The 12,759-nt window shown below is 32.0% G+C and overlaps 1 protein-coding gene across 2 annotated transcripts; it reads right to left on the bottom strand.

Moving 5' to 3' along the window:
* Positions 1-4,707: 4,707 nt before the first annotated feature.
* Positions 4,708-12,695, bottom strand: LOC134726035 (mitochondrial import inner membrane translocase subunit Tim23-like). Of its 2 annotated transcripts, XM_063590402.1 has the most exons (7): positions 12,489-12,695; positions 10,092-10,156; positions 9,260-9,356; positions 8,173-8,263; positions 7,185-7,243; positions 5,719-5,829; positions 4,708-5,031 (listed from the first exon to the last, which is right to left on the bottom strand). In XM_063590402.1, the coding sequence occupies exons 1-7, from the start codon at positions 12,559-12,561 to the stop codon at positions 4,919-4,921; spliced, it is 609 nt and encodes a 202-aa protein (XP_063446472.1). In that variant the 5' UTR covers positions 12,562-12,695; the 3' UTR covers positions 4,708-4,918. The 2 variants fall into 2 exon arrangements, with proteins under 2 accessions (XP_063446472.1, XP_063446473.1); XM_063590403.1 differs by lacking the exon at positions 4,708-5,031 and having other exon boundaries at positions 5,826-5,902.
* Between the last annotated feature and the right edge of the window lie 64 nt (positions 12,696-12,759).

Below are 12,759 nucleotides of genomic sequence, written 5' to 3'. Positions count from 1 at the left end.
TTAGATTGAACTGATTTGCCTAAGTTGACGCCGTTGAGACCTTTGTTGGCAAAGGAAAGATTAAGAAAAAATCTTTTCTCTTTATCATATTTCCAAGTGCGGACTGGTTTGAAAAGTCTGTGATTTGCAAAATCCGAAATTATAGCTGTAAGTTTGTATTCGTTTAATGAGGGTTTGTTAAACATAAACCAAACAGAGAATGAAAATTTGAAAGGGGTAATGAATAAAGTTTCGTGCGAATGTGATGAATACCTAACTGTTTTTGTATGAATGGAAGCTAGTCATTAATAGAGACATCATGCAGAGTAGGTGACGTATAATGACGATGACCATGACTGCGTCTATGTCGAGGAGTAAAGATGAAAATATAGATGAACATTTACCAAGCTACACGAAGGACTCGATATAATACCTTTACCATCAATTTTGTCATTGAAACGATATGGTGTCGCAGTTTCCAATTGTCTAATCCAGTATTCCTCTTTTTGTCTACGGAGAGGAGTTGCAAGATTAGGATTGTACATGAACTGGATGATCAATTTCCTTCACCATATAACACACGAATACAACAGAAAAAATAAAATTTATAACTACTTACGTTAAGACATTTGACAAAATCCGATGACAATAACAATTATAACATTAAAACTAAATAAATGAATTCATATTTGGGATGGAAAACTACCGTGACACGTCTTATATGCGAATTCACACTCAGCAAAACAGTCACAATCGGTAATAAGTCACGTTAGGTAATACAAGATCAGACGACGTAATGACAAATCTCAATCTAACACGTGGTTAAAATGTTCATACTTAGTTAGGACAAAGATACATGGTATGGATAAACCAATTCGTGATGGTATCCGTAAATTTTAAAGTGTCATTTTTAATCCGTTCTCCTAATAACTTTGTTGGGGCAGTTTCTGCGTTAGGAGCTCACTCCTGTCAATGAAATACATGTAGTGTGAATATGCAATGAGATATCTAAACAATATACAAAGGTTACTGCTGAGAAATGGGAAATTGATAAATGGGAAGTTGAAATCGTCCCGTTTATCATAGATTTTCGTGTGAAGTCGTCCATCTTTGTCAATATTGAGGAAAGGAACAAGGTATGAAGCAGTTCTTCATTGTAAATATAACGGAATTTGATGAGACTGTCATCAAAGTGAGAGGGTTAGCGCTATAGAACCAGGTTTAATCCACCATTTTCTACATTTGAAAATGCCTGTACCAAGTCAGGAATATGACAGATCTTTTGTCCATTCGTTTTTGATGCGTTTTGTATTTTGCCATGTCATTATGAACTTTCCGAATTGATTTTACTCAAAGTTCAGTATTTTTGTGATTTTACTTTTTTCTACTATAAGTAGTATCTTTAATTTCAAGTTCACTGGGATAGTTGAGATGCAGGTATTGGCTGAACTTTGGGTTATTCAATGACATAATCAATTTATCGGAAAGAAAATTAAAGTATTTCGTAAGGTGCTTTTTCTGTTTGTCTTTTCTACTGTTAATTTTTTTTGGAAATTTAAAACTAGAGGCTCTAAAGAGCCTGTGTCACTCACCTTGGTCTATGTGAATATTAAACAAAGGACGCAGATGGATTCATGACAAAATTGTGTTTTGATGATGGTGATGTGTTTGTACATCTTACTTTACTTAACATTCTTGCTGCTTACAATTATCTCTATCTATAATTAACTTGGACCAGTAGTTTCAGAGAAGATTTTTGTAAAAGATTACTTAGATTTACGAAAAATGGTTAAAAATTGACTATAATGGGCAATAACTTCTTAAGGGGACTTATTTGTAGATCTTACTTTGCTTTTTACAGTTTATCTCTAACTTTAATAATATTCAAGAAAATAACCAAAAACAGCAAAATTTTCTTAAAAGTACCAATTCAGGGGCAGCAACCCAACAACGGGTTGTCCGATTCATCTGAAAATTTCAGGGTAGATAGATGTTGACCTGATAAACAATTTTACTTCTGTCAGATTTGCTTTAAATGCTTTGGTTTTCGAGTAATAAGCCAAAAACTGAATTTTACCCCTGTTCTATTTTTAGCTGTGGCGGCCATCTTGGTTGGTTGGCCGGGTCAAGCAACACATTTTGAATACTAGATACCCCAATGATGATTGTGGCCAAGTTTGGTTAAGTTTGGCCCAGTAGTTTAGAGGAGAAAATTTTTGTAAAAGATTACTAAGATTTACGAAAAATGGTTAAAAAATTGACTATAAAGAGCAATAACTCCTAAAGGCGTCAACTGACAATTTCGGTCACGTTGACTTATTTGTAGATCTTACTTTGCTGAACATTATTGCTGTTTACAGTTTATCTCTATCTATAAAAATATTCAAAATAATAACCCAAAACAGCAAAATTTCCTTAAAATTACCAATTCAGGGGCAGCAACCTAACAACAGGATGTTCGCTTCATCTAAAAATTTCAGGGCAGATAGATCTTGGCCTGATGAACAATTTAACCCCATGTCAGATTTGCTCTAAATGCTTTGGTTTTTCAGTCATAAGCCCAAAACTGCATTTTACCCCTATGTTCTATTTTAAGCCGTGGCGGCCATATTGGTTGGTTGACCAGGTCAATGGACACATTTTTTAAACTAGATTCCCCAATGATGATTGTGGCCAAGTTCAAGTGGCAAAGTGGCCTTCTCAGAGGAGAAGATTTTTGTAAAAGTTAACAATGACGTAAGCCGGACGCAAAGTGATGGGAGAAGCTCACTTCGCCCTTTGGGCCAGATGAGCTATAAACTAAGGCTTTTCTACCTCAGTCATAGATAACCTTAGCTGTATTTGGCAAAACTTTTAGGAATTTTGGTCCTCAATGCTCTTCAACTGGATTTGAGCGTAACTGACAAGTCTTTTGTAGGCGAAACAGCATCTGGCGTATATACTAAATTTAGTCCTGGTATCTATGATGAGTTTATTTAGAAGGTTTTAAATAAATTCTGCTTGATACAATACAAAAACAAATCGGCTAGTAGAGGTGCACAATTAGTACCCATTGGAATAACAACTGTCAGTTGAAATATGAATCCTCCAAAATCCATATCCAAATATATTGTCGATCAAAAGGTCCTGCATTTTGATATTATCATCTTCAGTATATTTTCTGGTAGATTCAGTGTGGTTTTTCACAAAATATATTTTATTGTAACCCAAAACAAGAAATTTTTATCGGCGATTTTCATTTTTTTTTAAAGAAAAAGCTCTATTTATTGAGATGGTGAAGTCGATCTTTTAACTGAGCATCAGGAATAGTAGTGTTAAGCGTAGAAACATCAAGTCAGTTTGTTGCTGCAAAATTGCAAAGATAGTGATCGAAGATTAAGCAGTATATCTTTCCAATTTTTTAGAATCTTATCTGGTTAACACACTGCTAGAATATATTACATCACAATATTTTTGAAGCACATCTTTAACTGTAGAAAGATGTTTAGTCAAACATTTTGATGATCCAGCTATGTATCGTTCTTTATATGGAGTTTTGGTTTTTAGTTTAAACATATTTATTTATAGTGGATTGGGAAACAAGTTTTTGCAACTTATATTAATCCCTTTCCACTTTGCGGGTGCGAGTGCTGCCTTGTAGCGGCATTAGCCTACTCTTTTTCGAAATCTACAAGGGTGTCTTTAACGTGCAAGAGATGTGGCTCTCTCTTAACACGGGCCAGCCATTTATCGTCCCCGTCCGACGGACTATCATCGTTTCCTCAAGACCATACTCGCAAATGGTGTCAAGGGAGAGCCGAAAATTGAGTTTCTGAAATTTTCATCCCAAACGGGAGTTTTGGTATCCAGTATAATGTAAAAATTAGTCTTTCAATGGATTTTAACGTATGAATATCTGTAAACTACTGTTATCAAAATTGGAATAGAAAATAATACATGTTTTCTTACACTACAAATAAGATTTATAACCTGTCCTTATGCAATAAGCTAACATCAAAGAATATATTTTGTAGTTATTCTAGTGCATCAGTGCTCTTTGAAAATTTAATGCGTTAACTATGAAGGTTTGTGATATAAAACGAAAGATTATGTAAAACCTAAATTAAAGTTAACCATTTGTGTTTGACACATCTCATTCACATCAGTGAAAGCACACAGAATTCTGAAAGTCATTCTAAATTTCAGAAAAATAATAAATAAATAGGAACTATAATGAATATCCTCTTTAATAAATATTTATTCTTAAAAATTGTCATGCAAAGGAGAAAAAGCCTCTTATGCTAAACCTTTTAGTTCAAACTTTTAGATATCATTACAAATTAAAAACTCATTAAAATGAATATTTATTGATAGACAACTTGTTGTTTGCTTAAAGACAAATGGTAAAGGGAATATAGTATATGAATCTTTTATTTGATTCTATTTCTCAATGGACAAGAGAGACAGAGAGATTGAGTAAATATTTAACTAAACAACAATCTTACAACACATTTATTTAAAGTTTTTTATCTAAAAAAAATGATACAATTTACATAAGACTTTATGGAAATCTTAACAATTTATTGATTTAGTAATGATAAACTTCAGCCTTCCAGTTTTAAAACAGTACTGAGATTGAAATATTTTTAATATCTACAGAGTAAAAGACAACAGTTCAAGTTAACTTTTAATAAAGTTAACAAGTATTATCTTTTACTTATTTGACAATAAAAAAAAAAATAACTCAAATTCCTTACATCAAGTACAGTTTAATTATAAACTATTTAAAAACTCATCACATATCTCATATCAATCACACACACACAACTTGCATTCAGTCACACATGAAAATAATACATACATACATATGTCTACACCACACATGTATACACTACACCATACACATTCATATACTCCTGTATTTACAACACCATACACACATTCATTTATGCTGGCAGTTTTATCTACTTCTGGTCATGTATGATTTGAAAGTGTCTGATTTCATAAATAAAACATAAGCTGCTGCTATACCAAGTCCAACTCCCCCTCCTATTAAGGACTTCCGGAGTCCACCTGCAAAATAAAATGATTAATTACAAGATAATTTGTAGCCTCGATAACCATGACATGAACAATTAAAAAATCTTATAAAACTTGAACTTGATGCATCAATGTTTCATCAACCATGATTCTCTTCATTGATAACCAAACTTTATTTCATTATTTATAGAACTTTAGGGTACAGGCTCTGCGACTGAAAAAATAATTTGATGAATTTTAGACATATTTTAATTATTCTTTAAAGCCTCTTCCTTTTATAACATTCGAGTTGATAGAGGCAAATAAGTTTTCAATATTGAATATCATTAAATAGATATTTATTTAACCATCATATAAATGAGACAAGCTAATAAAAATTTCGGAATGAGAGAAAGGTTGTACTGTATTTGACAATTATACCTATCATGTCAGTTTGTTTTGTTCACACATTGTTGGCAATATAAATGATTTTTATGCAGCTTTCATACAATTGAGAGGTTTAGCAAGCTTTAAAACCAGGTTTAATCCACCATTTTTTACACAAAAAAATGCCTGAGCAAAGTCAGGAATATGCATTTGTTTGATGTGTTTGAGTTTTTCATTTTACCATTTGATTACGGACTTTCCTTTTTGAATATTTTGGTGATGTTAAGTTGGAAATTGGATATATCTGGTAATGTGATATTTTTTGCTAACATTTTTTGCTGGACCTGTTCTTACCTGCAGATTTGTAAAGAAGACCGGTAGCAGTTGCTGCTGTTATTGTATTGTATTCATCATCTTCACCTCGGGCTAACTGTAATCCAACACCAAATAAACTGTACAACAAAGCTATAATAGAAAGCATCTAAATCTTAATACATAGCCAACTGTAATCCCACGCCAAATAAACTGTACAACAAAGCTACAAATAGAAAACACCATAATCTTAATACTTGGAAAACTATAAATCCTGTACCATATGTGGGATGGAGAGGAGTAAAATTATCTACTCCTAGATGTTTAGTCATGGTGCATCAAAGTGTACAATTACCATTATCAAAATGAACCTATTTTTTAAATTATATTCAAATAACTTTTTTTGTGTTTATTTTTCAGCAATGAATGATCTATATAGCTTTCATAACATGAAATTCCCCATGTGAAAAAAATTGGGTTGTCCGATTTTAACACATTGGAGTGTATGTAAATTGTGTTGATAAATGGTAAAAAAAAGTTTTAGAGCCAATTTCCTATTGTATGTAGAGCAAGACTTTGCTTTGCTTGCTTGCTTTGTTTGTATAAACTTTAGCTCAATCATTGTAATTAAGATTTCAACATCTGTAAACAATATAGAAGGGCAAAGTTAAACCTGTGCATACTATATTTTAATTTGATTTAATGTTATCCCAATTACAATTGTAAAATATACAAACAAAGCCAGCAAATTTCAAAGTCTTACTCTACATGCATTAGGAAATTAGCTTATAAAAATTCTTCACATTTGTTGTAAAATATACTGGACTGTGGAACACCTCCTAACAAACAGAATATGACTTAAAATAAAACAAGAAGCTGTACAACATTGTACAAATGACAACAAACCAAGTTTTTAATTACATTCAAAAGTATCATTATTAAAGCATTTAATGGCCATACTCTTTAAAGCAAAAAAGCTGACAGTGGTTTAGTTTAAACATATTTATTTATAGTGGATTGGGAAACAAGTTTTGCAACTTATATTAATCCCTTTCCACTTTGCGGGTGCGAGTGCTGCCTTGTAGCGGCATTAGCCTACTCTTTTACGAAATCTACAAGGGTGTCTTTAACGTGCAAGAGATATGGCTCTCTCTTAACACGGGTCAGCCATTTATCGTCCCCTTCCGACGGACTATCATCGTTTCCTTGACAGTGGTTTAAAAATATGACTCCCATTTAGCCAAAAATTACAAATCAAAAATTGAAAGTATTTATTTCAAAGAACTCAACTTATTTTCCAAAACAAGGTGCAGCACCCTCTCCAAATCAAATAATATTTGAAAATGTCATTTCATATATCAGTAACAACAGTTCAACATTTGACAAGTATTATCTTGATATGTGTCAGGAGATAACTTGTCTCCTTTCCAAAAGCTGATTATGGGATAAGGCTACATTAAATGCCCCCTATTGACTCTGTTCATTCCACGGTAAGACAATTAACCTACCTATTACACCTACTGACTGTGCTGATGCTGCTCCTCTTTTACCTATAAAATTTAACATCCTGTAAAATAAAAAGTAGTAAATAATATATGCTGTGAGAAAAATAATCAGACTGCATTGCAAACGGCTGTTATGTGGGTTTATTTTTCCCACCGTGTGTATCAAATTTTCATTGATAGGGAAAAAAGACATTTTGTGGAATATGTTAATTCGTGGAATGTTTTTTAAGTAATAATAAAATAAAAGATAATTATTCATTGCCAATAGTTTTAATTGTCATGGTCATTGCTCAGTCAAGCAAGGCTTCAGTGTTTTTTTAAATATTGAACATGTAACAATTTTCAATAGATGTGTCTTCCAACAGTGGGATGGGTGTTGTTCAATATTTAGTTTTCTGTGGTGTGCTTTTTTTTGGTTTGCCATTGGTAGTATGTTTTTATCTGCTCCTTTGTAATACCTACCCTATGAGGCTGATGTGAAAAGATAAAATATCTTTTCATTTTAACCCCCATCCCCAAATTTTTCTATTTTTATTTCCTATAATTGTTCAGATCATCTTTCAGAAATAATCAACAACCATCAAATTTTAATAAATTTGCCTTCCTGTCAAAGTGTTTTGTAGGTTTTCTTTCCTTTTCAACATAATTTTTAGTCATATGGTGGTACGTTTTTCTTCCATTTCTGATTTTTTGTTGCTCATTTTTATTATATACCAGATGGGGCTTATGCGTAAAAATAAAATATCTATTGACCTTGAAATCACTAATTGATGCTGTTGGAGCTTAAAATACAATATTGTTACCTCAATTCTAATGAAACTTGCAGAAAACAACGTCAAATCATACATTTAAGATCTGTCATAGATCATCTGCGCTTACGCATACTTTTCATAGCATCAATTGGGAATAGATGTGATGAAAATTGGTGACGTTATATAATCAAAATGTAAGTTTCAACCAATGTTGCCTTAGAATGCCATATAACCCTTACTGTGTTCTCTTTACAGCAGTTGACATGTCTGTAGCTCCTTTAATCTCTCTGTAACCAGTATAAATACCATTCATTCCACCAGCTGCTCCACCTGAAAATAAAACAGGTATATTCAATTATATATCAAATAAACATAAAAACATTTAAGGTATATATATATATTTCTTCTTTGATAAATTTTGCTATATATAAGTTTATCTAATTTTTTTTAGACTCTAGGAAATTAAGATCTTAACAAATTGTATTGATACTTGTCATGTTTGTCTTATGTAGTTTGTATTTATATCTTTGATTTTTGTGTTTGTTGGGTTGCTTTTTGAAATTAAACCAAAATCAATATATTTAATTCCAAACATGTTTGTTATATAACAATCTCCTTTAATTCAAATATAAATCCAATATTTTTTACATTTATTACAAAATAAAAATTTAACAGCCCATCTGTCAATAAGCATGATAAGATAATACAAATTTTTCTTAAATCCTTTTGAGATGTAATTTATCAGATGATGTTGCTGCTCTGGTTCCCTGTACTAAGAAAAAATGTGTGTTGACTTAGAACATACTTTGGAATGCCTTTATCATTGTTTATACTGTGAATTCAGTATTATTTGTTAAACGCCAATATTCATGGATTCAAGTTAACCAAGAAATGAATTGTTCGAACAATGACATATTTTATACAGGTTTGTAGGCAGACTTCAAAAGAACCCTGAAATTTAATATCCATAAACATGCAAGTTTTCCTTAATCCACGAAAAATAAATAAATCCACAGTACCTAAATCTTTTTAATACATACTTTTAAGAATTATCTGAATACTGGAATAAGGAACGAGTAAAAACAAGAAAATAAAACCCTTCATCATGAGAGAGGATTCATGACATCGATACACATAATAATCCTTGAACCATAAAAATTAGGAACGAAATCTTATTATTTTTGATTACATGATAAAGAAGTTACAAGTGACAGATAGAAACATATGGAATCTTTATATCAAGTGTTTAGCAATCAGGTCTTCTAACTTCTGAAATATACAGCTTAATACATATGCAGTTTTACCTGTGATAAAACAATTACATACCTGCAAAGATTGATCCTCCAATTTGTGCAAACGCCATTTCAAATCTTCCTCGTTGTCGACCAGCACCCTCAGGGAAAATGAAGCCATCATCCTTGGTCTATAAAATGAAAACAGGTTTAGCTTAATCAAATATACATGTTTAAATACTTTGAATCCTAACAATTATCAACTCCAAGTCTAAGTTCATGCCTATTCTTCGTAGACCCCTTCGCCATCAGTCGTAGTTGTCTAACTGTCGACGTATGTAAGGAGTATCATCATGCATACAAATACTAGACTTTGTTGTTACTTTGGTCTGGTGTCCTAAAAACACAGCATACCAAACAATTCTAAAATAAGTTAACATTGTATAAAAGATGTAAAATAGCCTTTAATCTAATGCACTTTTGGTTGCTATTTTGCAATCAGTTTTTATTTAATCTGGTGACATGGTTCAAGATCTCCTGGATTTTTTTCAGTTCAGACCTGTTAATAGAATTCAAAATATGTTTCTACTGCCGAGTCTGCTATGCTCTTGCAAGTAATATTAATGTAGTTTTCAATAGTTTTGTTAATTTTTTTTACCATGAATGCCTAACAGCAGTTAATGTTTCAACAACAAATCTGCTAAATTCATCAAATAAATTAACTTGAAAAATGTCCTGTCATTGACCATAAACCTCGTCCTGGTTTACATAAAAGAATACCAATATTTTGTACATTAAATCCAAGAGAAAATATGTTCGATTTCACTACCAATTCAAGTTTAAAAAGAATGAATATGAACAGGAAATGGGGTGCAGTTGCCTAACTAATTCTGTTATCTATTGCCTGGCAAAGATGTAACACTCACTGGTAAATACTTTGGATCAAAGTTCATGTATGGCGACATTATACTCCCAGCAGGTCCAGATGTGACTGTAAAGATAAAGAAGGAATTCTTATTTAACATTAAATGTGATAAAGTGCACAATACATAGATCTGATTGGTTTATATAGTTTTTAAAAGAATCTGCAAAATTTAAACATAGGAATTTGCAAGTTTTCTGTTACATGTATTTGCGCGAGATAATCATCACTTTTCTTTACATCAATTACGTTGTCAAACATTTTCTCTTGTGATGTCACAGTGGTAAGGGATAGTCATATAAAGGGAGATAATCCAAAGTTACATGTATTTATCATGTTAAAATATTGTGTGAATTGAAACAATATTTCATGAGTGGATTCTGGTCTGTTTCTTTTCTTCTTCTGTTGTACCAAAACTTTTTACTTGTTGACATGCATAGTTATTAATGTTAGTATTATTTATAGTTCCATAACTCTTTCTCCCGAGACCGGCCATGTAATTATTCTTGTCGAGACCACCTGCTTCTTGCATGTGCCTGACTTCCTGCCCAGCCAGGCTCTTTGTCCCCAGGAACTATAAGTATGACGTCACACCCCGTGTTCAGTGAAGTCTACACTTAGAATTTGAAATGAGCAGACGCTCATACCGTTTGGCTAGCAAATATGGAACCTTCATTATGCAACAAGTAGACTAGCCGCCTCCGTATTTTAGTTTATGTTATATTGCTATTATGTTTAACCATATATGTCTTTTAAAAATAAACATCAGTTACAAGCCACATGAGCCAGTGGAATCTCCACTCCTGTTACAGATCTTCCTGTAATTTGTTGCAGTGTGATTTAGATTTGATTTTTCATATATGTTGTGACATAAAGCTTTAAACCTTTTTTTAATAAACATAATGTTACATAAAATTATTTATCACTCATACCATCAAACCCATCTTGCTATACAGCTGTGAGATATGGGGTGCCTTTAATCCTATGTCGTCTAAATATAGAAATGGAATTTTTTCATTTGACCATATTTATTCTAAATTACCTGCTGAAAAACTTCATACTAAATTCTGTAAATTTATTCTTGGAGCTCCAAAAAAAAGCACCAATTTTGCAGTATTAACTGAGTTGGGAAGACTACCAATATGTTTTAACATGATTAAAGCAATGACTAAATACTATTACAGATTAGAAAAGTCAGACACTAACTTTCCATTGTTATATAATGCATTTATAGAATCAAAGAAATTGTATGAGTCAAAGAAACCATCATGGTATATGTCATATGAAAAACTTCTTTCACTGATTAATAATTATCAAATATCCTCAGACATGGCTAAACCAATCGACAACAGAAAACTAAGAATTGCCATGTTAAAAGATTGGGAAAAGAATCTCAAAACTCACTCAGAAGGAAAACTTTGCACATATGTTACGTTTAAAGCAAATTTTGGTTGTGAAAAATATCTTGATATTGTTAAAAAATTTGAAGATAGACGTAGTCTAACAAGATTTCGCATATCTGCTCACCATTTACTTATAGAGAGAGGTAGATATAGTAATACTCCCCGACACAATAGAATATGTAAGAGATGTTGTAGTAATGAGGTCGAAGATGAAACACATTTTCTTTTTAACTGTGATAGTTTATCAGATCAAAGGAAAGACATGATAACAATGATAAATAATTGCTGCAAGAATTTTCAATATCTTGACCCTAAACAAAAACTGATATGGTTAATGAATAATGAAGATGAGAATTTATTATCAGAATTATGCATGTTCATTAAGAAATATGAAAAGTTTTAATGGGATTTATTTCCCTCTACTACTTGTAATTTGAACTTTATATTTTCTCCATAGTGAGTTCTAGAGCACCGTCCCTTGATGAATATTGTCCAGTAGCAATGTTAACCCTTGCTATTGTGCATTAGTCATGAGGAGAATCACTATTGGAGTAATCTCGTGTATCTGTAGCTAGTTCTGAAGGATCCCCCCTTGATGACCTTTGCATTGTTGTGATGAAGTCCCTCCCTACTGTGCACTGGTCATGAGGAGAACTACTGCAGATTGAGATACTATATTCCCGGTTCTATTTTTGCTATTTTTTAGTTTTTACGTATTTTAAAATAAACTTAATATCATATCCTTTTAATATTAAATCGGCCTCATTGCACTCAATGTCTCTTACTATAATTATATCCTACATTGCTCATATTATCAATTTATTATTTATGTATTACTTATTGTGTATTTCACTAATGTTTATATAATCATTGTATTATGATGTTTTTGTATCTTGCCTGACAAGGGCCCATGATTGGAAAAATAAATAATGTCTATATAATGTCTAATGTCATACTTCTGCACATGCAAGACTTCTAGCACACGATTAATTACATACCTGGGACATTCATTGGTTGATCATAAGGCGAGTTAGCAAAGAACCCTGATCGCTTCTTTTGATTGTTATCCATGATGAAATTATCAGTCGCTGCTTACTGTTGATGAAACATGTGCGTCATTGAAAACGGAAGGTCGAAAAAGGGATATATAAATTAATACAGAAGCTAAGATAAGTATGTCAACCCGAGCTTGGGCCCAAATAGATCTTTTTCATTATTAGTTTTATAAGTTCTCAAAAAATCGGCCCAAAAATTCAAAATAAAAAAGCA

Source organism: Mytilus trossulus, chromosome 7, assembly GCF_036588685.1.
Source record: "Mytilus trossulus isolate FHL-02 chromosome 7, PNRI_Mtr1.1.1.hap1, whole genome shotgun sequence".
NCBI classification, from domain to species: domain Eukaryota; kingdom Metazoa; phylum Mollusca; class Bivalvia; order Mytilida; family Mytilidae; genus Mytilus; species Mytilus trossulus.
The sequence above is the reverse complement of the archived record's forward strand: the minus strand, read 5'-3'. Positions and strand labels throughout refer to the sequence as shown.

Bases quoted from the DNA above. Each gene is read 5' to 3' on its own strand.
- LOC134726035 (XM_063590402.1), bottom strand. From the start codon at position 12,561: ATGGATAACAATCAAAAGAAGCGATCAGGGTTCTTTGCTAACTCGCCT. The intron at 9,357-10,091 runs GTGAGTGTTACA...TTCATTTTATAG, and splicing joins TTGATCCAAAGTATTTACCA to ACCAAGGATGATGGCTTCAT. The intron at 8,264-9,259 runs GTATGTAATTGT...TTTTATTTTCAG, and splicing joins TGGAGGATCAATCTTTGCAG to GTGGAGCAGCTGGTGGAATG.